Consider the following 23,626-nt stretch of genomic DNA (forward strand, 5'->3'; position numbering starts at 1 on the left):
GGAAGAATGAGAGAGGTGTGGACACTGAGATTTCAATTTCATATACTTTTCACATGTCATGAAATTATTTCTTCAATCTTTTACGAATGTAAAAGCCTTTCTTGGTTTGCTGCCATACAAAAACAAGAGAAGGGCTGGATTTGGCCTGTGGGTTGTAATTTGCTAACCCCTGATCTAGTCTACCCTTCTTTTCAATACATAATAAGCAATTAAAATACTACACAAAGTAGTAATTAAGTTCTACATGAATGATCCAGTTCCAGACAATATGTTATTAGAGGAGGTCCAAAAAGAAGCTCCCCTTGACCTGTGGTTGTCAGTAAAGGCTTAATAGGTTTGATAGGGGTGTGACTAAGACTGATCTTAAATGATGGCGCGGGATATTGATCTGTGGAAAAGGCTCACAGATCAATAAGGAACTGCATAGCCTTCTGGAAAAGGAATGCAGTGATCCCAGGCACAGAAATGGGGAGGAGCAAAGTAATGTTCAGTGATAATGAAACAGAGGCTTCACAGAAGCAAAGGCTGAAGCTCTGGGTAAGGGCTAGATCATGGAAACTTTGAATGCCAACCCAAGAAGTTTGGACTTTATCTGTCAGCACTGATTATATGAAATATGTCTGTGAATCTTTGTCTTTTTTTTTTTTTTTATCCTCCCCCAAGGACATTTTTCCATTTTTTGTTCCGATAGAGTGAGAGGGGGAGAGAGAGAGAGAGAAACATCGATGTGAAAGGGACGCATCAGGTGGCTGCCACCCGCACAGCTAACCAGGGCTGGGGACAAACTGCAACCAAGATACACGCCCCCAGCGGAAACCGAACCCGGGTCTCTCTGAACCGCAGGCTGACGCTCTAACCACTGAGAAAACTGGCCAGGGCAATCCTTGTCTTTTAATAACACTCTGTGTATTGTATATATGTCTTTCTGAATGTCTCATTGCATACATTTTATTGGCATGTATATGGATCTGTGTATTTATGTGACCTATGTCTTTATCGGCAGCTACCCTATTTTCCCAGATTCACAGCAGAAACATGATCTGTGCTTAAAGGTCACCACCCTCTGTTCATGTGAATGAATCCTCTCTCCACTGAGTCTTCAGGGGTCTATGAGCTTCCTTTTATTTTGTGTCTCTAATAGAGTGGACAAGGGAAACACACAGAGAGGGAAACCAGCTATTGTGGTAGGCAATTCAGGTGGAAAGGCAGTGAGGATAGAAGAGAGGGTGATAAGAAGGGAGAAAAATAGGTTTTGTTTTTATTCTGAGAGTAAGGAGGAGATGCATTTTAAAATAAAAGATTTTAGCCTGGATAACTGAGAGAGTGATGATTCCACTGGCATTTTATGGGTACAAAAGTGTGTTTTGTGTATTCCTTTGAGAGAGAGAAGCCCTAAAGACAAAAAATGAAGGTGTTCACACGTCACGTGCACATATCTGTGAATGTGCAACAGTGATTTTGTGTTACTCTTCTCATTTGATAGTATGTAGTGTGAGGGGCAAGGCCTGAAAACAAAGGACCAAGAGATGCTAAGGAGGCAAAGAGCCTGAGCAGGATGGGAAAAGCCATAGGAAGTCCCCAACCATTCCTGAGCCTGACGCGTTACCTTGCCCAAGCTCTAATGTACCTTTAAACCTTAACCTCCAGTTCCCTCTTAGCCTAATTCTATAACACCCAACCCTAATCTTAACCATAATCCAACCTACCTTCAATTTTCTGCTTCCACTTTGCTGGGTCTCATCTGATTTCTATCCTGTGCAACAGCCCTTCCCTTCATTAAATTTTTTTTTGCTTTATTGATTTGAAAGAGAGGAAGGGAGAAGTAGAGAGAGATAGAAACATTGATGAGAGAGAACATCGACTGGCTGCCTTCTGCATGCCCCCCACTAGGGCTTTGGCCCACAACCTGGGCGTGTGCCCTGACCAGGAATAGAACTGGCGACCTCTTGGTCCATGGGTCAATGCTCAACTACTGAGCCACACCGGCCGGGCTCTTCATTTAAAGGAAGGAATCCTTAAAGTTAACTTTCTCCTTCCTTTCTCATTTCTGTTCATTCAACCGCCCTTCTCTTTTACCTTTGCTTATTCTCCAAATAGGCTCCAATTGGAGGGATTAGCCAAGTACTTTTGCAGTCTTGGGCTTGATTACTGTGACATTTCAGCTTGTCACTCTACAGGGGTGTGGCTCTCTTTTGGAAGAAGTTCAAGCTCTCAGGCTGCAAAACCCAGACTCGGTATAGTGGGAGAGGCTGACTGAAGTGGCTCGATCCAGTTTAACAGTCATTTCCAGAGCTCACAGCACCGTGATCCTGCTCTCCCTTAACTGATCACTATCTTGAATTCTAGAGTGGATCATGACCCATGAAGAGCATCATGCAGCCAAAACCCTGGGGGTCGGCAAAGCCATCGCCGTGTTAACCTCCGGTGGAGATGCCCAAGGTAAGGAGGAGGGCCCCGCTTGGTTAGTAACAAAAAACAGGGCTGGTAGTCCCCATTCAGTTTCTAGATTCCCCTTAACCTGTAGAATGAACTCCCCCCCACCCCCTGCCGCTACAGATACACACTGGAATCTTGGGTTTTCCTAAAAATCCCTGGCATGTCTAAGTCCTCAAGTGCTTTGGATTTTATTTTCTACTTTTATTTGCCTAAATATTCATAAAACTTTTTTCCAAATTTCTGTGCTTTGGCACCTAAAAGACTGGTGTTTTCTCAAAGAACACTGGAAGGAAAGGAACTGACGATAAAAAATTATCGAGAAAGCAGTAGGTGGATGCACTTCAAGCACATTGTAAATGATGGGAAAAGGAGGAGACCCAGAATTAGTATTTGGTGAGCCCCAGCTAGAGCTTCAGGATCAACTCAGCTATCTGCGAATTCCTGCCCTGCAGGGTCAGGCATCTCACTCTTACAGCACATGTCTTTCTGCTAGGCACAGTGCCGCTCCATCCTGTTTTCTCTGCCTCCCCCTTGCACCCCTTCAGCCCTCGAACACACACAACCGCAGCAGTTATTCAGTGCAGATCCGTGGCGGGGGTGGGCAGGCAGGCAGAAAGCCAGAGAGAACCCATTTCTGGGTTGTGTTTAAGAAACCTGGGAGTCAGAAAAATCAGGCATATGGAAAAATGAAGTGGGAGATAGGGGATGTGTGATTTATTTTACTTTTTTCCTCCTTTGATGATCTTGTATATTCTAATTTAGTACATTGAAGTGAGGCAGACTCTCTCTGAAAGGGGTGCCGGGACAGGGAGACTAATGAGAAAGAAATTTCAGCTAGACTCCCCTTCCTCTGCACCACTCTCCCTGGGCTTCCCAGACTTTGTAGTAAGCGCCCACTGTGTATAGAGCCCTGTTTCATAAGTTGTAAAGACGGTGATTTCCTTTGGGAACTTAACAGTTAATGAGAAAAGATATCATACATTATAGAATTCTTATGTAGGGCACATAAATAACAAGAATCAAGTGTGCCCTAACCAAGTAGAATCCTCTTATATAATGAAATGATAGACCCTGGTTGGATTAACCAGGGAAAACTTCACAGAGTAAATTTCAAGAAACTGAACTCAGCTCAAGTGCGTAGAACAATGCCTGGTACATAGTAAGTACTCAATAAAGGTATTACTAATTAAATAAAATGAATAATTGAGCATCTGCTGTGTGCCAAGCAGGATGCTACCTTAATGAATGCTACCTTAGAAGTCATTAAGGCTACCTTAATGACGAAGTCACACATTGTCTTTGCTCTTATGATCCTTCTTATTAGTATGTTAGTAGAGCTAGACTTTAAGCATCATTTTAAACTAATGTTTATTTAATTATAATTGTGATCTATATTATGAATAGGACAATGCTAGAATGAGGAAGCTGAGGAGGAGGACACAGAGGCCTGAGTTTAGGAATAGTGGTCAGGTTAGGAATGCAGAGCCCAAGTCAAAACTATAGAGACTGTTGACATGAGAGTCTCTGCAAAGAATCCCATGCCGGTACTGAGTTCTTTGACATGAACTTCAAGTGTTGATCCTAAAACCTTGCTTGGTAAGATGGCCTGTGGAATTGGATTGTCAGATTATGGGAAGTGAGGATTTGTTAAAAAATCCAAGTGAGCCACACAGTTATGAAATTATGAAAAAGAAGAGCTCTCTGGAAAGGGAAAGAGGTAAAAAAGGGGGTGGGCGAGGGGGCTTAGGATTTAACATGGGTCTAAGAGCAGCAGAGCCCTTGCAGCATCTGATACTGTTCAGAGAGACCTTCTAATTCTAGAGATGACCATCACCTGCTTTAGGGGAAGGATCATCTTTCATGAAGGCGGGGGCTACTGACAAGCTGGTTTCTGGAGGCCCACCTAGGGCAAGGCCCATGGGATTCTGTGACAGAATCGGTGTACCCAGGGGGATGTCCCACCATGAGTCCACACAACATTACAGGTGCGTGGCAGTAGGGACTGAGAGTGGTAGAGGATGAAATTCTAAGAAGCAAATGAAGCAAGGGAGCAAAGAAGAAAAACCAAAGCAGAGGTCCCAACGGAAGGAGCAGCTCAAATACAGAAGTGGCCTGCCCAGAGATAAATCTAACGGTGCCTAGTTTTTGCAGGGTGAGAGCCCAGAAGTGTGTTTTCCCTGGAGGCTGGGGCCACCTGGGAAAGTGAGATTGGGCTCTGTAAAATCCATGGAAGCCACAGCTCTGTCATTCCCTGAGCCCTAGCAAAGCTAATAACTTCTTAAAGTAGAAGCATGGGCAGGAGTAAGACATCCTTTGCTCAAAAGCTGGGTTGATTAGATGCAACCATAGCACATCTGGCCTTAGGAAATCAGCATATTCTGTCAGAAAGGACCTCAGTCACCTGCCCCGGCCCTCTGTCTTCAGACAGGCAGTCCATTTTAAATGCACGTTCATTCTATTTTTATAGGTTTACAGGAACAGGGATTCTATTACTGCTGTTCCAGGAGTTATAATTTTCAATGACATACTCATCAGAAAATGTAATTCACATCTAACAAACATTTATTCCTCGTTATTTGGAATTAAATAATTTTTTTCTTATTCAAAGTTCAGTTAAGGTAGAAAAAAACTTTTTTAGCATCCACTTTCAAAAAGATAGTGACCAAGTCATTTATTAATGTGGTTGTTTTTGTTTTCTCCTGTCTTATCTTGTAGAGACCCATTACCCATAGTTCTTCTCCCCAAAGCCTCTTTGCAACAGGCTGTAATTGGAGACTCCAAATTACATGCTTCTGATATTCTCTAGAACCCCTCCTAGCTGTGCCCAGAATACCCCCTGGATGGTGCCTGTAATCTTATCCTTCTAATAGGTCAGACAGCTGCTCTAAGAGGGTTATTTAGGACAACATGGAACACCCAAGGAGAGCCTAGCCAGGGGTGGCCTGGGGCCAGAACAGGCAACGAGATTGGCTAGCAGAGCCCAAAGACTTACTGGGACTCCCTAGTATAAACTATCCATACATCCTGGTCTGTGATTTCTAGGGAACTAGGGGTTTGAGACACAGGTCCAGGGACATAAAGGGGGTCCTAAAACTCGATTTCTAGGAAAGCATTCAGATATCCAATTTAGAGGCCAGAAGGATGACCACTAGAGGTTGGTAGGGTTGAGGTAAGAAGAAGGCAGGGGAGAAGAGAAGAGAAAGAATCTTCTTTTCTTCTGAGATTTTTCTTCTACTCAGTGGACTTGGATATTTCGTGCCTACCATCTGTTGTTTGCTTTACACTGAAAAATTTTTAAGTCATTGGTTTTTTTGAAATCTTTTCTCTCCTACTCTTGCTCAGCTCAAGAGCAGGAAACAACATTCCAAGCTATACATTTCAGAAGAATGTTTTTTCCATATTTCTTAAGATTACAGATCTGTACTCCAGAACTCCAGGTATCCCATAGAGAATCCCATAGACCTTGTGGAAGTCTAGAAAATAAATAATAAATTTCATTATCTGTCATGAACTGATTGAGTTAACTTCATCTTTCCGAAAGCAGCGATGGCTTTGTGTTGACTCTGACCTTGTTCTTTTCATCCACACAGGCTTTTCTTTTCTTTCCTTTTTATCCTCACCCGAGGACATTTTTCCATTTTTTGATCGGCTAGAGTGGGAGGGAGAGAGAGGAAGAGAGAGAGAGAGAAACATCGACATGAAAGGGACACATCGAGTGGCTGCCACCCGCACGACCCAGCCAGGGCCGGGGACAAACTGCAACCGAGGTACGTGCCCTTAGCGGGAACTGAACCCGGGTCTCTCTGGACCGCAGGCCGACTCTCTAACCGCTGAGCCAAACCAGCCAGGGCACACAGGCTTTTCTTAAATCTTCTGAGATGCCCCCTCCCTTCACAGATATTTTTCAGTTTTGATTCCTTCAATTTGAGGGCATTAACTCAGATTTCTAGCCTTCATGGGGCTTTGCCTCAGTTATGTCCTAAATGCATTTTGATATCAGTGCTCACCAGTGACCTCTTATTGGCAAGCCCAACCTTGCAGTTGTTATTTTATTTTATTTTTTTAATTTCTTTTTTTTTTTCTTTATTAATTTTAGAGAGAGAGGGAGAGAGCAAGAGAAACATCGAGAAGCAAGAACATTGATTGGCCGCCTCCTGCATGGGGATCAGGCCCACAACCTTGGCATGTGCCCTGACTGGGAATCAAATCAGCAACCTCTTGGTCAACGCTCAACCACTGAGGCACACTGGCCCGGCAGCAGTTGTTATTTTAATTATCAGAAGCTTTTGACACTGTTCCCACTTCTTAAGACTGTCCCCTATGACTTCAAAGGCACTGCTAAGTTTTGGTTTCCTTTTGTCTTTCTGGTTGCTCCTTATAGTGTTCTTTATGGATTCCCTCGCCCCCTGACCATTCCTTCAATGTTGGTTTTCCTCAGGTTTCATTCCTTGCCCTTTCCCTTCTAATTCTTCATATTCTCTTGAGACAGTCTCCTCCAAGTTCACATGATGGCCCACAGGAACTCAGCATGTCCAAATATGAGTGTATCATGCTGACCTCTATCTTTCCAAATCAAAACCTGCCTCTGCTCAGTTAATTCTACCACAGTTTTAACCCTTAGTGAAAACCAGCCATGGACATTTTCTTCTTCTTCTCCAAACTTTGAAATCTAATCACATTGCTAATTAGCTAGCTATAAGTCCTGTTGCTTCTGTTTCCTGCATGTCTCCTGTCCAGTACCTCTGTTTTGTCCCAGATGTCACTCGGCCAGTCTAGGACCTCATCATTTTTTGTCTAGGCTGATTGATAGCCATCTAATTTGAGCGTTATCTCTCAATCTGTCCTCCACACTGCTGCCAGAGTGATCTTCTGATATGTTGATCTCATCCTGTCCCTCTACTCTCAAAATGCTTCAACAATTCTCATAGTCTGCAACTTTTTTTTTTTGTCACAGACCCTTTTTTTGTTCTTTACTGATTTTAGAGAAAGAGGAAGGGAGAGGGACAGAGAGAGAATATTGATTGGCCACCTCCTGCATGCCCCCCACTGGGGATTTGGCCCACAACCTGGCCATATGCCCTGATCGGGAATCAAACCAGTGACCTCTTGGTGCATGGGTTGATGCTCAAGCATCAGCTGAGCCACACCGGCCGGGCTGTTACAGATCCTTTTAAGAATCAAATGAAAGCTGTGGACCTTCTCCCAAAAGAAATGCCCATGCCCACAAAACCATCACCCATGGATCATTAGTCAAACACTGGCCTACAGAATTAAGACCAGACTTTCTCATGTGGCTCATAGGTGCCTGCCCACCTGTGTAGCTTCATTGCTCATTACGTCCTATCTTATGTTTTGCTCTTTATAATACTGAATTACCTAAGGTTATTTCTTGAAACCCACATTTATTTGTGTTATTCTTTCTGCCTAGAACACTTTCCCCCAGGTTGTCCTTTGGGTCTCGGCACAAATGTTATCTTTTCTGTACAGCCTTCCCAGACTTCCTCCTGGCAGCTGAGATGCTCTGTCTCCTTGTTCCCTCTGCACTTTGTACACATCTCCTTCGTAGGGATTCATATTGTCACCATATTATCATTCTTCACAGGTCTGGAGGACTGTTACCAAGTCCTTTATCGCTGTATCCCCAGACTCTGTATTCTTCTCTGCTGTATCCCCAGTGCCTACATAGTGCCAGGAACATGATAGGTATTCACTAAACATTTGTTCAATGAGTGAATAGACCTCCAGTGTGATTTGGAGTTTATAGCCATGTAATAACAAACTTTGTCAGCCTGAAAAGCAAAACAACAACCAGAAACAGACATTCTGGTCTTTTTTATTCTCTTCCTTTCCAGATAGCTTTGGGTTATGCAGTAGTTTGTGATGAGTTTTAGTCTGGTGCTACAGATTTCTCCATCACTGGCTTCTCTAGTGCTCACTGGTAGATATCTCCCCAAGTAGAGTTAAGAGCCATGTGACTACTAGATTTTAGATGGAAACAAAAGATGTTCTGGAATATCTTGAATAATGGTTCACAAGAAGTTGATCTCATGGTGCTATGATTCCTTAAACATCACCATGAGTCCCTCCTTACATTATAGCCAAAGGATCTTAACTGTGTGGTACACATTGGAACATACACCAACTCGAATGACACTGAAAAGCTGTATATGTATGGAGACAGGTCACTGATCTCAGAGAGTCATGTCTTTGTCCTGAAGAGCCGAACAAAGCTGTCTGTACGTCTAGATTCAGTGCAGAAGGCACAAAGAAACCGAGTACTGCCATTGGGATTAGGAGGGCATGGCATGGAGGTCAGTAGTGGTTTAGGCATTTTAGGACTTGGATTCAAATGTGAGCTTCTTTTTTCTTTGTTAATTAATCCGCACCCAAGAATATTGTTTCCATTGATTTTTAGAGAGAGTGGGAGGGAGGAAGGGAGGAAGGGGCAGAGAGAGAGAGAGAGAAACATGGATGTGATAGAAACACATTGATTGGTTACCTCCTGCACATGCCCCGACCAGGGCCAGGGATTGAACCTGCAACCCAGGTACATACCCTTCACTGGGAATCAAACTGGTGACCCTTTGGTGTATGGTTTGATGCTCTGATCACTGATCCACACCAGCCAGGGCTCAAATCTGAGCTTTCTAAGAGTACCAGCCCTGACCTTGACCTCTTAGAATTTCAATTTCCAAACATCTGTAAAATGGAGGCAACTCCAGGGATGTGGATAGAATTAATTGAGATGATGTTTGATAAGCACTTAGCAGTGTCTAACACAATAAGCATTCAGGGGTATTATTCCCCAGATTGCCCTGGCAAGGAAAGGTCTTAGGAAAAACAGGATTTGGGGGGAGGGGGGAAGAAGGGGGTTACTGGAGCGACATTAACACTGAGTGCAAGTAAGTCAGTGTTAATGGGGAGGCCAGAACACTTGCATGAGAGGAGTATTCTAGATTCAGAGAAAAGCCTAGGAAAAGGACTTTCTCATATCTTAGATTCCAAGGCTGCTTTTATTGAGAGTAACCTGTTTGTTTCTAATTTCTTTCTTTTCTCTTATAGGAATGAATGCTGCTGTCCGGGCTGTGGTCCGAGTTGGTATCTTTACTGGTGCTCGTGTCTTCTTTGTCCATGAGGTTGGTTTTCTACTTCGTTCTCCATTTCTTTCTCTGTTGTACGCTTAACCTGACCCTTCCCTCTCCCCACTTGTTATTTCCTTACCTCCCAGGCCCATTACTGTGTCTGATTTGTCTTGGCCCCCTATCTACATGTGTTACTCCTCCCTACTCCTGGCTTCAGTAATGATGGTGGGACCCAGGGATCTGCAGACTGGGTCCTCATGTTGCCTGTTGAGTTTAAAGGAAGAAGTAACTATCCTTCCTCCTCTTCCCCGAAGCGGAGAGAGGAGCTGAAAATGAGTTAGTATTTCACAGCAAATTGAGTATATCCAGAGATAGAGCCGTAGGAGGAGAGAGTCTCACTAGATTTCTGTGGTTTGCCTACTTTTCCGAGGTACAAATTCCTCTTTGTTTCCCTCCTTTTTGTTTCCTCTTCTTTGTCAGTCTTCTTTAGGTCAGGTCTGGCTGTCTTTCTTCTCTTCAATTTTACAGTCTCATCTTTTCAAGTCACATTCCTTTCCCTCCCTCCAGCATCTCATTTTCTTTTCCTCCATTGCTACCAAAACCATCTGTTATCTAGTTCCTCCGGGAAGCAGATTGGAGGAAATAGGATGAGCTAAGAACAAGAGGAATTAAGATGAAATATTAGGGAGAACATCAAAAATGGGAGAGACTAGCAGAGGGTATTGAAAAAATTAAGATCGCCTCCCTTAGACTGTGTTAAATAGAGGAGTCTCACAAGTATCCAGGAATCTGTAATGGGAGCAGGTGACTTGATTCTCAGAGAACCTCTTCCTGGGGATCCTGTCTTGATCCTGGGAGTTTAGGGGGAAGCCTAGCAGAGAATGAATGGGTGTAATGTGCCCCACAGGGTTATCAAGGCCTGGTGGATGGTGGCGATCACATCAGGGAAGCTACCTGGGAGAGCGTTTCGATGATGCTTCAGCTGGTACGTTCTAGAGGATGCCTGTCCCGTGTCTGTGCTGTCCTGGTTTTGCCCCTCTCTGCTTTGGGCTCATGGTTTCCCCAGTTCCCTGTCATGTGGTTTGATGGAAGGGGATTCAGTGATGAGGCCGGGGCTGTGTTTGCCCTTTATTCTTTGCATTTGAAAATATCACCCTGGTTTCCTAGAGCAGGAGAGAGAGTGGGGATGTCATCATGGGACAGTTTGCTCTGTATATAAAGGTCACAGGCACAACAAGCTGGGGAACTGACACGTAAGCAAGTCCTGCTCTGGGGTCACGGGGAAGGTCTGGTCCTGAAAATAACCTTACCGAGGACTAGAGCCAGAGCCAGAATAGGGCTGAAATATGCTAGTCCTCATGTGACGGTGGTGAGATGACCTGAAACCGGACTGTTTAAGGGAGGAAGGAACCCAGAGAGCCTTTCAGAGTTAGAAAACAAACAAACAACAAAATAAAAAACTAAAAATACTCCTTTTTGCTACATTCTTTAAGTCTTTATATGCACATTTTTATGAGTTACTGAAAAATCTACAAATTACATTTGTAACTCCACTCTTTATCTCAATCCCCTACAAATCATAGGAAGAAATTTAATGGGAAGCTATTTTTCCTATGAATAGCTGGGGTTTTTTTTGGCTCTTTTACTAGCACCATAGATCCCAGGGAGCGAAGGGAAAAGATTGGCAGTGCCTGGTTACCATTAGAAATCACAGCGTGGTAGAGGGGAAAATACTACCAAGCACATGGGGATGAACACAACCCAGTAACGTCAGGCCAGTAGGGAGACTTTTTAAAAGGTGTTTATTTCAAAAGCCAATAGGCATCTATGTATTGCCTTGATCTCTTTGAGGAAAATCACTTTGCTAGCAAAGCCTTCAAGCAAATGGGTTGATCTTAGCAGCTTTCCTTAGTACAGCAGAATGGAGGGATGACGCTGTGACCTCCCAGCCAGCATTATTTCCCCTCTCCTTTAGAGGGACAAATGACTCTGAAAGATGTCAGTAAACTTCCAAGGGAGCCACATGGTTATGTCAGTCTATCACGGTGTTGGAATTGGGGAAATCTGAGCATGTTGAGCCCAAATTTGGCTGTGTCATCTGGCAAGCTGACTTCTGCCTCTTCTCCAAAGGGAGGCACAGTGATTGGAAGTGCCCGGTGCAAGGACTTTCGGGAACGAGAGGGACGACTCCGAGCTGCCCACAACCTGGTGAAGCGTGGGATCACCAATCTGTGTGTCATTGGGGGTGATGGCAGCCTCACCGGAGCGGATACCTTCCGTTCTGAGTGGAGTGGCTTGTTGAGTGACCTCCAGAAAGAGGGTGAGACATTGTTCTCATCAGTATTGTTTGTGGGTGCATACTCCCCTTCCCTCTCATTGGAGAAAGTCATTACCCAGACGAAACAGGCAGTCTTTGCCCTCCTTGTCCTGCCATTGAGTACAATTCCTACTGGCTACAGCCCCTCTCTCTGGTCTTCTGCTCCTTGGCATGCCAGGTACCTCACCCAGGGCTCCTGGTTTGCTTTTCATTGTCAGGTAAGATCACACCTGAGGAGGCTAGAAAATCCAGCTACCTGAACATTGTGGGCCTGGTTGGCTCAATTGACAATGACTTTTGTGGCACCGATATGACCATTGGCACTGACTCTGCCCTGCACCGGATCATAGAAATTGTAGATGCCATCACTACTACCGCTCAGAGGTAACGGAGGTGGGGGGAGGCAGCGTAGGAGGATGGCAGCTGGGACAGGCTAAAGGGCTATGGGCTAGAGAAGGTGAAAGTGTATGCGCTATGGTGACTATAATCACTAGTTTTCTGAGGCTACAACACATTTTAAACTAGGAATTATCCCTAGAGCACTGAAGTTGCACTGCTCTCGAAATGCTATACGATTTGCTTTTTGCCTCTGTCTAGCCCACTGTCCAAACATGTAATTCTGAGATCTTGAATACCTCTGGAGTCTCCCAAATGTTTATTGTCCAGACTGAGACAAATCCAGGGAGCCCAAACCTGAGCCACCCTTTCACCCACATCATAGAGATTATAGAGGCTGTTACCACCCCTGCCCGACGGATAGGGGACTTGAAGGCAATGTGGGAGAATGGGTGGCTGAAAGGGTAACAGGTACCCCAGGGGAATCCTAGAGGATTCCAGGTTGGTCTGGTCCTCTCTTCACTTCTTTTCCCTATCTCCCCTTCCCTTCCCGGCCCCATCCCTTCTCGGAACAGAGCCTCAGTACCGACACCTTTTACTGCTGTGTTTCCTCAGGCCTAGGAGGGACATGCTGTGGCCGATGTGTTTCCCCTAGGTCTTCCTGTTCTCAGGAAACCTGCTAAGGCCTAGCAGCATAAATATATCTCCCAGAGACGTCACGTGGCCTAAATGTGGGTGGCAGCTGATCTTGGCCTTAGGGATACTTAGACTGTGTAAGTTTCTGTCTCTTGCAGCCACCAGAGGACGTTTGTGCTAGAGGTGATGGGCCGGCACTGTGGGTAAGACCCCCATCTTGACTTGTTTGTTCCATGGACCCAGTAGCCCTTCCCTCTTCCCTGGAGAGTCCAGAGAGGCCCCCAGTGGAAGCAGACCCGGAGGTGCACGTGCAGCTCCTGGTGTGGCCCCTTTCCCTGTCTCCACTCCACCTCCCATGCAGGCCTCCATGTGCATGTGTATACATGTGTCTGTGTGCACAAGCACACACGCATGTGAAAGAACAGACAGTGCTCTAGGTTGGAAGCTACTGTAGAAAGTAAGCATGAATGGAAAGTACTCTTCAGGGGTAGAATCCCACTGGGAAGTTGTCTTAAGGGTGCTCTTACCCTCACCCCAAGAATGAAACTGAGGGTCCTCAGTGCTTTCACCAACTCTGGGGACTGGCGAACTTGTAGGGTACAGGTACAGATCCTAGTGTGATGCTTCTGGTTCTCATCTAGATACCTGGCCCTTGTCACCTCTCTCTCCTGTGGTGCTGACTGGGTTTTTATTCCTGAATGTCCACCAGATGATGACTGGGAGGAACACCTTTGTCGCCGGCTCAGCGAGGTACTGGCATTTTTTCTTTGCCCTTAAATAAAACACAAAAAACCTCTCCCTGTTTCACTGATGACCCACGTCCACTCCATCAGTTTCATTCCACTGACCATCTTTCTTCTTTGGGTTTGACCAGACAAGGACCCGTGGTTCTCGTCTCAACATCATCATTGTGGCTGAGGGTGCGATTGACAAGAATGGGAAGCCAATCACCTCCGAAGACGTCAAGAACGTTAGTATGAATGAAGTCAGAGGTGTCTTGAACATCTTACCCACTCCTGGCCCCACGGCTAGTGGTTTCTGAGTCTTCCTGAGTCCTCCTGCAGATCCCTCCCCAGGTTTCCTGCCCCCTGGCTCCTCCCACCCAGGGATCATGTCACATAAGAGGATAAGTTTGCCCATGTTTTATCTACATCTGTGTTTTCTCTCTGACTCTGTTCCTCTCTTGGTCTTTTCAGCTGGTGGTAAAGCGTCTGGGATATGACACCCGGGTCACTGTGTTGGGGCATGTACAGCGGGGTGGGACACCGTCAGCCTTTGACCGAATCCTGGTAAGTCTTGGGGCTTGGTGGCCCTCCTACCTTAGAATCCTCAACTTGCTGTCCTTCCCCTGCAGGACTGTACTTCACCAGCACAGGGCCTTAAACCATTGGTCATGCTGTCCCTCCACCAGCCTCTGGACTGCAGTGGCCTTGATCCATTCCCACACATTCAGGAGTTCTCTTCTGTTGCTAAAGAGGATGGGAAACTTGCCCTGGCCAGGTTTGGCTCAGCGGTTAGAGCATCAGCCTGCAGTCCAGAGAGACCCGGGTTCGGTTCCCGCTAAGGGCACGTACCTTGGTTGCAGTTTGTCCCTGGCCCTGGTTGGTCGTGTGGGTGGCAGCCACTCGATATGTCCCTTTCACGTCAATGTTTCTCTCTCTCTCTCTTCCTCTCTCTTCCTCCCACTCTATCTGAACAAAAAATGGAAAAATGTTCTCGGGTGAGGATAAAAAAAAGAAGGATGGGAAACTATGCTCCCCCAGTGGTGAGGTCTAATATCGTAGAGCTATGAGCATTAGTGAAGTTGTTAAGAGCTAATCTCAGACAGTGAGTGTGAACCCTCTTCTCCCACTTCCATTGGAAGAGAGGCAATATCTCTCCTTGTTTTACTAATAAGAAGGGAATATTATTAAGCCTCATTGATCCCCTTGACTACTATAGTAGACATGTTTCTTTGGAATCAAGTAGAATCCTTGGGGTTCTAATGGCAAAAGGATGAAGAGTAATGAAGCTTTAGATGAAATCTGGGCAGGGAGGTAAAGCCCAGTAGGTTCTGGCTACAGTCCTTAACTGTGGAATTCAGCCCTGTGAGTCGGGCCCTGGTTCCCCAGGCCAGGCCAAGATGGGGAGGCCTGAACCAGACTGTCTTTGCTCCTTGGGTTCCTTCAGGGCAGCAGGATGGGTGTAGAAGCAGTGATGGCACTATTGGAGGGGACCCCAGACACCCCAGCCTGTGTGGTGAGCCTCTCTGGTAACCAGGCTGTGCGCCTGCCTCTCATGGAGTGTGTCCAGGTGGTAAGTACGACTCCAGCGCCTCTTCCTAACATTCCAAACCCATCTCTGAGCTGGAGCTTACGGGGGAAGAGACCAGCTCCAAGGCTGCTGGGACAGGAGCAGAAGGAAGGCAGTACAGTGGAGGCAGAGACGTCTGGGGAAAGGACACAGTGGGCTTTGCATAGCATCTGTAACCGCTCTAACTGAGCCTCAGTTTCCCCATCTGTGAAATGTTCCCGAAGAATGGGAGATTCTATGTCTTGCCTAGCAATGAGACCCATTATCTCATGGTGTCCAACCTCAAACCCTTTCATCGTGTCTTTATTAGAAGAGAAATGCAAACTTTATTAGAAGCAGAGGAATATTGTTAACGTCTGGTTAGGTAGCTTATATCTTTCTCTATTTCTACCCTGAACATGTTTCTCTGAACCAACATGAGGTACTAACACTCACCTGGAGGTTGTTATAAGGATTGGAGAAAAGAGTGAAGGGTTGATGCGGTGCCTGGAAACAGGTGTGCGCAGGAAATGCTGTGGCTCTTAGGGGGATCACTGATGCCACAGAGTGAACACTGTGGCTGAGAGCGGAGTGTCTGGCCCGAATGCTCAGGCTGGCTCCCACCTCTCGGCCTGCTTCTCTCTGAGACTCAGGAGCCCAGCAACCTACAGCAAGACTGGCCCAGCCTTGCTTGGAACTGTATCTCTAAAAGCCCCGGAGCCAAAGCCCTGGGTGCCACAGCAGAAGTTAGTAGTTGGGAAGCACATGGCCCAGATCAGCTTTTCTCCTTCACTGGGTTATCTGCAGGGTCTTCTTCATGCCCTCACTAATTCAGAGGCTACTGGGGGGCTGGGCCCTGGGTGTGAAATGAAGGAAGATGCTATTTTATCAGTGAGCACTGCTCCACTCTGTCCATATCCTAAATAGAGCATTGGATCAGCCTTCCATTGCTGCTCATTACTCAGAAAATTAAGGGAAAAACAAAAATACTTCTGTGAAAGTTTGGGGGGCATTGAAAAGGTGGGGTGTGGGGTGGGCAGGACCTAATCACAAGCCCAGAGATGGGCAGTCTCCCCATGGGATGGGCCTCCAGCTGTGCAGAACCTGCCCCGGAGTCATGACTGTTGCTGTGCTCCTCCCTCAGACCAAAGATGTGACCAAGGCCATGAACGAGAAGAAGTTTGACGAAGCCCTGAAGCTGAGAGGCCGGTGAGGAAACGACCAGAAGCAGGCTAGCTATAGCAGTGAGATGCCAAATGAAGAGCAGAGCTTCTGACCCAAAATAGGAGCTTCTGCCTCTTCCTCTTATCGTCTCTGCACACTTTCTTTCCAAGAGAATTAGTTGTGAAGTGCCCAGGAGGCTCAGTTCATCCCAAGGGTGACCTCCCTGATATTGGCTTTCTATAATCTGCTATTTCTCTGTGTGGGGCCCAGCTAGATAAGTTTCTACAGGCCAGGGGCAGTCTCTTGTGCTGAGCCTGGGAGAAGAGTGCCCAGGAGTGTTGGATGAATCCATGCCCCCTTTGCAGCCCCTGCCCAGTTCCTACTCTCGCCCACTTATGTCCATAGAGGTTTGCCCTGTGGATTTTCACACTGGCAACAAAACTTCAGACCAGATCCCATTGGCTTCTGGCCTGGGGAATGGACTGAAGGCACCTGTCTCTGTACTTTTTACAGGAGCTTCATGAACAACTGGGAGGTATACAAGCTTCTGGCTCATGTCAGACCCCCAGTGTCTAAGGTACTGGCAAGTTCTCCCTACTTGACCCTCTGCTGCCCCAGTCTCCCTTTATGAAGTGTCTCTCCCAGGTCCTACCACCTGCAGCCTTGCCAACTTCGCCCCACTGTCACCTTCAGTATCAAGTCCCCAGCCCGACTAAGATTATTTTCTGTTGGCCACCCCAGACACCAGCCCTGCGTTCTCAGGGTGCCCTGGATATCTTTAGCCCAAGACCCGTGTCCAGTTCAGGGCTGACAAGATAGCATGCAAGGAAAGAGGGCTCAGGTATTTGCTCTGGGCAAGTCTGGGAATAGTCACATCTAAGTGTGTGTAGGCCACCTCTTCCAGTGGAGTAGAGTTTCTCTATATTTACTGCCAGAGTCACCTGGGCTGCTTATGCAGATTCCTGGGTCATTCCTCCAGAAGAGAGTCAGATTGGGGGCAGGGCCCTGGAAGAGGCACATTTAACAAGTAACAAGGCCCCTAGGTAGATTCTGATGCGAGTGGTCCAAGGACCTCAGTTTGGGAAATGCTGCTCTGGAAGGTCTTCATTCATTATATAATGACATCTGGGGTCAGGGAGAGCAGCTTCATTTACTGGTTTGTGATACTGGTTTGCATTCCCTGAGAAAGGGGTGTGTGTTCTCAGGCAGATGTCCTGATTCAAGGACCACAAGGGACTCTGTTCAGCTTCCTTACTGACCCTCCCTCTCTGCTTCCTTCTCCGCAGGCTGGCTTGCACACAGTGGCTGTGATGAATGTGGGGGCCCCGGCAGCCGGCATGAATGCTGCTGTTCGCTCCACTGTGAGGATTGGCCTTATCCAGGGCAACCGAGTCCTGGTGGTGCACGACGGCTTTGAGGGCCTGGCCAAGGGTCAGGTACGGGGACTGAAACGAAAGGGGGTGATACTCTGGGGCCAAGGAGCAGCCATGGGGGATAGTGTAGCAGAAGTCACCTGTCTGTTCTCTTTTTGTCCCCTGTCCCTCACTACCTTTCTCTCTCAGGTTTTGAGTAGAAGTAGATATTTGATTTTAGGACAGTAGGAACAGGCAAGGGCCACTGAAGTGAACCCTTTGCAAGCAACATATCTTATTTAATTTTTTCTCCCAAAGCTCAGCACAGTGCTTGACGTAAAAGTAGGTGCTTATTATTTGAGAATGAACAGTAAGGGTGGAAGAGGCTCAACAAGGTGGGGAAAAGCCAATCCCTGGTGTTCTTCCGACCAGGGAGGTGTCAGAGTGAGGTCAGAACTCAGGTGGTATCAGACCACGACACAGACCTGTGTGACCTTTCCCTACAGATCGAGGAAGCTGGCTGGAGCTACGTGGGGGGCTGGACTGGCCAAGGTGGTTCTAAACTTGGAACTAAAAGGTAAGTGGCATTACCCTCTCCTAGTTACCCCTTAAAGGTATCCCTTGGCCCTGGCTGGTTTGGCTCAGTAGTTAGAGCATCAGCCCACAGACCAAAGAGTCGCAGGCTCGATTCTAGCCAAGGGCATATACCTCAGTTGCAGTTTATCCCTGGCCCTGGTTGGGGTTGTGCAGGAGGCAACCAATCGATGTGTCCCTCTCACATCGATACCCCCCCCCCCACACACACACACATACACTCTTGTGAAGATATTTGAGAAAATATCCTCGGGTGAGGATTAAAAACAAAAGGTGTCCTTGGAATGTGGGCATCAGTTCATCAGGTCAGAGTCTGCTTGGACCACTGGGATTCTACCCCCTAAGCTCACAGTTGCCCATCCAACATCTTTTAGCAGCTCTGGCAATTTAGAGCTCTGGCGTGTGCTCTTGGACAGGGGTGGGGTTGGCAAGAGGGCACAAATCAAGAGATTATAAGTGAAGTGTCCTCTAACGCTAACTTTTCTCTCCCTCGATTTTGCTGTCTCTTCCCCACATTTCATTATCTTCCCTCCCCACCCCCACCCCTATCCCCACCCCCCTCCACTCCTGCCTGCCCCTCTCCCCCATCAACTAGGACTCTGCCCAAGAAGAATTTAGAACAGATCAGTGCCAGCATCACTAAGTTTAACATTCAGGGCCTTGTCATCATTGGGGGCTTTGAGGTGAGTGCCATGCCGTTTATTCCTCTCCCTCCCACCCTCAACTCTCCCTCTCCCCTCATTCCTGCCCCTGCTACTGTCTTCCCAGGCTTACACAGGGGGCCTGGAACTGATGGAGGGCAGGAAGCAGTATGACGAGCTCTGCATCCCATTTGTGATCATTCCTGCTACGGTCTCCAACAATGTCCCTGGCTCAGACTTTAGCGTGGGGGCTGACACAGCACTCAACACAATTTGCACGGTGAGAGCCCGCCGCCACTGCCCATGCCTCTAGCCAGGATTATAAGCCCTGGACTGAATCTGGTCCTGGAAAGTGATATACATTTTGTGTACCAACCAAGTGGCAGTGTTTGAAAAAAGCTTCTTCAAGCCCAGACGTGTGCACGGACTTTATTTAACCATGCCTATGGTGTTAAGTCTCCTCACCTGTGAGTCCTCTAACCGAAAATGCCTCAGGACTCCGCAGACCAAATGTTGTTTTTCCTCTGAGGTTATACAGCCTAATTTCCATGCTCTGAGCAACAGAAAGGGTAGGTACACCTTCCTTCCCAGGAGAGAAGCTCCTCCGTGTGCTTGGCAAGTGCGCTGCCGTTGCTGCGGCTGTTGGGCCCTGCTGGCCTGGGGAGGAGATAGTTCCAGAGTTAGGTTATGACAGGGCCACGGAAGTGACAAGGATCAGATCCCTGACCCTGTCTTTCTATGACCCTGTCTTTGCAGACCTGTGACCGCATCAAGCAGTCAGCGGCAGGCACCAAGCGTCGGGTGTTTATCATTGAAACCATGGGCGGCTACTGCGGCTACCTGGCCACCATGGCAGGACTGGCAGCCGGGGCCGATGCTGCCTACATTTTTGAGGAGCCTTTCACCATTCGAGACCTGCAGGTAGACAGCCACCCAGAGCCTACTAGGCCGCTCGCCCCTCCCCAGTCTGTCCCCACTGTCCCCACTGTGACCTGAGCTGCGGGAGCTCAAGATGAGGACGGAGCTGATCGGTCTGCGGGTTCCTGTGAGGAGGCTGGAAGGAGCGGGCATCGCCTGGTGTAACCACACACACAACCACGTGCCTGTTGGAGCATTTGTCTAGAAGGGAGGGTGCTGCTCAGCCCTTTATGAGTGTTTTTCATTTTACCTTCACAACAGACATGCAAGGGAGATATTATCTTCATATTACAGATGGGAAAGGTTTAGAGGTTAAAAACGTTCTAAACTCATAACTGATTGAGAAAGTTGGTGATCTTTCTACTACCCCACGCTGCCCTTTTCAGTTCCCCTTGCTACCAAAGTAGACTCTTCTCATTCCAGTTGTGAGGAGGGAATACCCTTTCGCCTCCAGGGTGAGGCTCTGAGCCCTCTTTCACAGAGGGACCATAAGATCCTTATTTTCCAAGATCCCAGCTCACTGGAGGAAAAAAAGTCACACAGGGAAGGGGGTGGCAGGCTGAAGGAACTCCTAATCCAAGACCCCCGCCAGCACCTGGCAGGAATGGAGGGTGGGACTCTTTCTCTCCTACCCCCAACTCAAAGCCCATGTGAAGGAACTGGTTCCTCCCGGGTGAACCAGTGCTGTACATACAAGCATCTCACTCAGAGACCGACACTGTGAGCACAGCCAGCCCTCTGAGGGAACCAGAAACCTCTAGAAAGTGAAATTGAGAGGGGGAGAGAGGGGGCCAAAAACTGGCAGTCACCACAGCTGTTCCAGCTTTCCTTCTTACAGCTCTGCCTGTCTCATGGGAGTCTTCCTTTACATGTCAGTCTGCACTGAGCTCCAGAAAGGAATCAGGCCCAGTGCAGGCCCAGGTGTAAACAGCTCTCCTCCAGGTCCTTCTCCCTCTGGGAGAGCCTGGTGGGGAAAAGGTCTCTGCACTTGCCCAGACTTATCCACTCCCATCCAGGCTCAGGATTTACTGTTTCATTTGCAGGCGAATGTTGAACATCTGGTGCAAAAGATGAAAACGACCGTGAAAAGGGGCTTGGTGTTAAGGTACCTCATCTACAGTTTGTTCCTAACTGAAGAGAGAATGGATTCATGGTTGGGGCACTGAGGAAGCTGTGGTTACAAAGGCAGAGACCCTGAACCACAGGAGGAGACAGAAGAGGGCAGAACAGAGTCTACAAAGGCAGAAAGGGGGTGCTGGATTGGGGAGACAGAAAGTCATGGGCATTTGGTCTCTACCTGGCAGGAATGAGAAGTGCAATGAGAACTATACCACTGACTTCATTTTCAACCTGTACTCTGAGGAGGGGAAGGGCATCTTCGACAGCAGGAAGAATGTGCTTGGCCACATGCAGCAGGTAGGGGAGACGCCCCAGTCTGCCCTTCACCAGACAGCCATACCCCACCAGCCTCCGATGTGCTGGAGGCTGTCAGTGCCACATAGAGGACGAGCCTACATTCTTGTTACAGGCAGAACCAAAACATCTTTACCCTGGAAACGGCCTTAGAGATTATGTGGCCCATTCTCTTCATTTAGGGCAGAGTTTCTCAGCCTCGGCACTGTTGCCATTTTGGGCAGGATGATTCATTGTCATGGTGGCTGTTCTGTGCATTGTAGGAGTTTAGCAGCATCGCTGGACTCCACCACGAGATGCTAGTAGCACCACCACACCGAGTTGTAACAAGTGAAAAATGTCTCCAGACATTGCCAGTGTCCCCTGGAGGGCAAAATTGTCTCCAGTCAAAACCCACTGACTGCAATGAAGAAAATGAGGCTCAAAGAGGGGAAATAATTTTTTCAGGGCCTTTCGTTTAGTTTGGATGAGAGCCAGAATGAGCTTAGTCTATTGTTCTTCCCAGCACACATTTCATGCGGAACCTGTGGAATGACTGCAGACACCTTGCTGCTGTTGGGCCCCATCTCCACTCACTGCGTTTCCAGGGAAAAGGACTTCCTTTCCCTTGTATTAAACATCCAGTCCCCACATTCAGTCCCCACCCAAAGCAGGCCTCACTCACTAATGGTACCAGTAGTCTGAGACCTCCCCCATCCCAAATGTCCCTAGCCGATGCTATGTAAGCATTGACCTTTGACCTTTCTCTACCCACAAATGAATTCCCAGTATCTGCTTTTGAAGGAGCTTCTCAGCCCATGCAGGAATGGGGTACTATTGTATTAAAGCATAAAATTACTGTTTTTCCTTCCCACTTTCCCACCTACTTTCTCTTAGATTTCAGGAAAAATCTACATGTTTGATATATTCTGAGGTGCTACCAAGGGCATCCAGACTGGGCCACAAGGAACACGCGGATGTCATTGACGACGACTGACAAAAGCTGCTAGGTTGAAGCGGGTGGGGAAGCAGCTGAGTGGCCAGCAACACGAGAAGTACATGAACAGGGTCTGGCAGCTGTGGCGCTAAAGAGGCCTTTGTGACACCAGTCACCCCTTTAACTAATTAGTAACTCTTATACCTGACACAAATGGCCAAGTGTGCTGGGCCAGCTCACCCTGGTTTCCAGGACTATCTCAGGATTTCCTTTCATAATTAGATTTCTGGGTTCCTCTTTCTGGCTCTAAACCTGGGGCCCGTTCTTTCCCCTTTCTCTGTGTGTTCAGGTATCTCTGCTGCTCAGTTAGAGTCCTTCCCTCTGTAATTTTTATTATTCTTTTTCTAGGGTGGGAGCCCAACTCCATTTGACAGGAATTTTGCCACTAAGATGGGTGCCAAGGCTATGAACTGGATGACCGGGAAAATCAAAGAGAGTTACCGTAATGGTAGGTGGGATAAGAGGATAAGGCCCCTCCACAGAGGCTGGCTCCCCACTACAGAAGCCGACTGACCATTCCTCATTGCAGGACGGATCTTTGCCAATACTCCAGACTCAGGCTGTGTTCTAGGAATGCGTAAGCGGGCCCTGGTCTTTCAACCAGTGACTGAGCTGAAGGACCAGACTGATTTTGAGTGAGTACATCTTTTTCCTGGAGTAGTTCCCTCCCTGGTAGTTTCAAGGTCTACTTTTCCCAGCCTGCTGACTGTCTTCAATCCTTGTCTTAGGAGTAACACCAGTAGTGGTACCTACTTAAGATCTGATACCCGTGCCCTAAATCCAGACTCTTTTGTTCAACTTCTTCCCATAAGCCTTCGATAGAAGCTGATAGCGCTGCTGAAAGATTAAATCATCATCTCATTCCTTTGTAGACACCGCATCCCCAAGGAACAGTGGTGGCTGAAGCTGAGGCCCATCCTCAAAATCCTAGCCAAATACGAGATTGACTTGGATACCTCAGAGCACGCTCACCTGGAGCACATTAGTCGGAAGCGGTCTGGAGAAGTTCCTGTCTAAACATCTTTGGAGTAAGAGGAGCGGACTGTCAGATCATGGTCAGCTCACTGCCCCCCAGATAGACCCAAGACCACACATTTTCAAGTGTTTAGCTCGTTTTTCATTAGGTTTCCTTTTATTCTGTAACTGCAGCCAAGATCAGCTCTGGCTAGAGGGCAATGAGTGAAAGCTCCCTTTAGGTAGAATTTATCAAGACTTCTACCCAGCTTCATCCATCATACAGGCTGGGCTCCTCTAGTACTACTGCTAGATTTCAGTTACTCGGTTAAAATTTTCCTAAAAATAAGCTTTATTTATTTCTTTGAGATAACAAAGTCTTGATTCCTCTACATTTGCTACAGTGACAAACAATAATTACACTAATAAATGCCAACTGGTCACTGTGCTTTTGGATCTCCTGTTATCTTCGTAAGTTAAATGTAGCACTATCTGACAGAACACCCAAGAAATGCAGCCCATGTGATCAGCCCATC

At 47.3% G+C, this 23,626-nt stretch overlaps 2 protein-coding genes across 7 annotated transcripts in view; one reads left to right on the top strand and one right to left on the bottom strand.

Annotated features, from left to right (window-relative positions):
* Positions 1–23,538, top strand: part of PFKM (phosphofructokinase, muscle) — a 54,378-nt gene extending 30,840 nt beyond the window's left edge. For all 4 annotated transcript variants that reach the window (XM_036252328.1, XM_036252330.1, XM_036252329.1 and 1 more), the window contains 22 exons: positions 2,347–2,439; positions 9,499–9,572; positions 10,426–10,503; positions 11,649–11,838; positions 12,054–12,219; positions 12,966–13,010; positions 13,449–13,557; positions 13,682–13,777; positions 14,004–14,096; positions 14,977–15,102; positions 16,223–16,287; positions 16,756–16,819; positions 17,529–17,678; positions 18,101–18,171; positions 18,784–18,871; positions 18,957–19,109; positions 19,586–19,750; positions 20,791–20,852; positions 21,052–21,163; positions 22,485–22,584; positions 22,666–22,771; positions 23,009–23,538. In XM_036252328.1, coding sequence (XP_036108221.1) covers positions 2,347–2,439; positions 9,499–9,572; positions 10,426–10,503; positions 11,649–11,838; positions 12,054–12,219; positions 12,966–13,010; positions 13,449–13,557; positions 13,682–13,777; positions 14,004–14,096; positions 14,977–15,102; positions 16,223–16,287; positions 16,756–16,819; positions 17,529–17,678; positions 18,101–18,171; positions 18,784–18,871; positions 18,957–19,109; positions 19,586–19,750; positions 20,791–20,852; positions 21,052–21,163; positions 22,485–22,584; positions 22,666–22,771; positions 23,009–23,153 — 2,351 coding nt within the window. In that variant the 3' untranslated portion in view covers positions 23,154–23,538. The remainder of the gene's footprint in view (positions 1–2,346; positions 2,440–9,498; positions 9,573–10,425; positions 10,504–11,648; positions 11,839–12,053; positions 12,220–12,965; positions 13,011–13,448; positions 13,558–13,681; positions 13,778–14,003; positions 14,097–14,976; positions 15,103–16,222; positions 16,288–16,755; positions 16,820–17,528; positions 17,679–18,100; positions 18,172–18,783; positions 18,872–18,956; positions 19,110–19,585; positions 19,751–20,790; positions 20,853–21,051; positions 21,164–22,484; positions 22,585–22,665; positions 22,772–23,008) is intronic.
* The window catches only part of ASB8 (ankyrin repeat and SOCS box containing 8), a 62,118-nt gene that overhangs the window by 2,197 nt on the left and 36,295 nt on the right, over positions 1–23,626 (bottom strand). Inside the window, exon 5 of one of the 3 annotated variants that reach the window (XR_004958347.1) lies at positions 19,295–19,486. The exons of 1 other annotated variant lie outside the window; for it this stretch is intronic. The gene's annotated coding sequence lies outside the window, so the exon portion shown is untranslated. Of the gene's footprint in view, positions 1–19,239; positions 19,487–23,626 lie in introns of those variants that run through there. One more of the 3 variants, XM_036252337.1, reaches the window with a different exon arrangement.

Source organism: Molossus molossus, unplaced genomic scaffold (genome assembly GCF_014108415.1).
Source record: "Molossus molossus isolate mMolMol1 unplaced genomic scaffold, mMolMol1.p scaffold_m16_p_10, whole genome shotgun sequence".
NCBI classification, from domain to species: domain Eukaryota; kingdom Metazoa; phylum Chordata; class Mammalia; order Chiroptera; family Molossidae; genus Molossus; species Molossus molossus.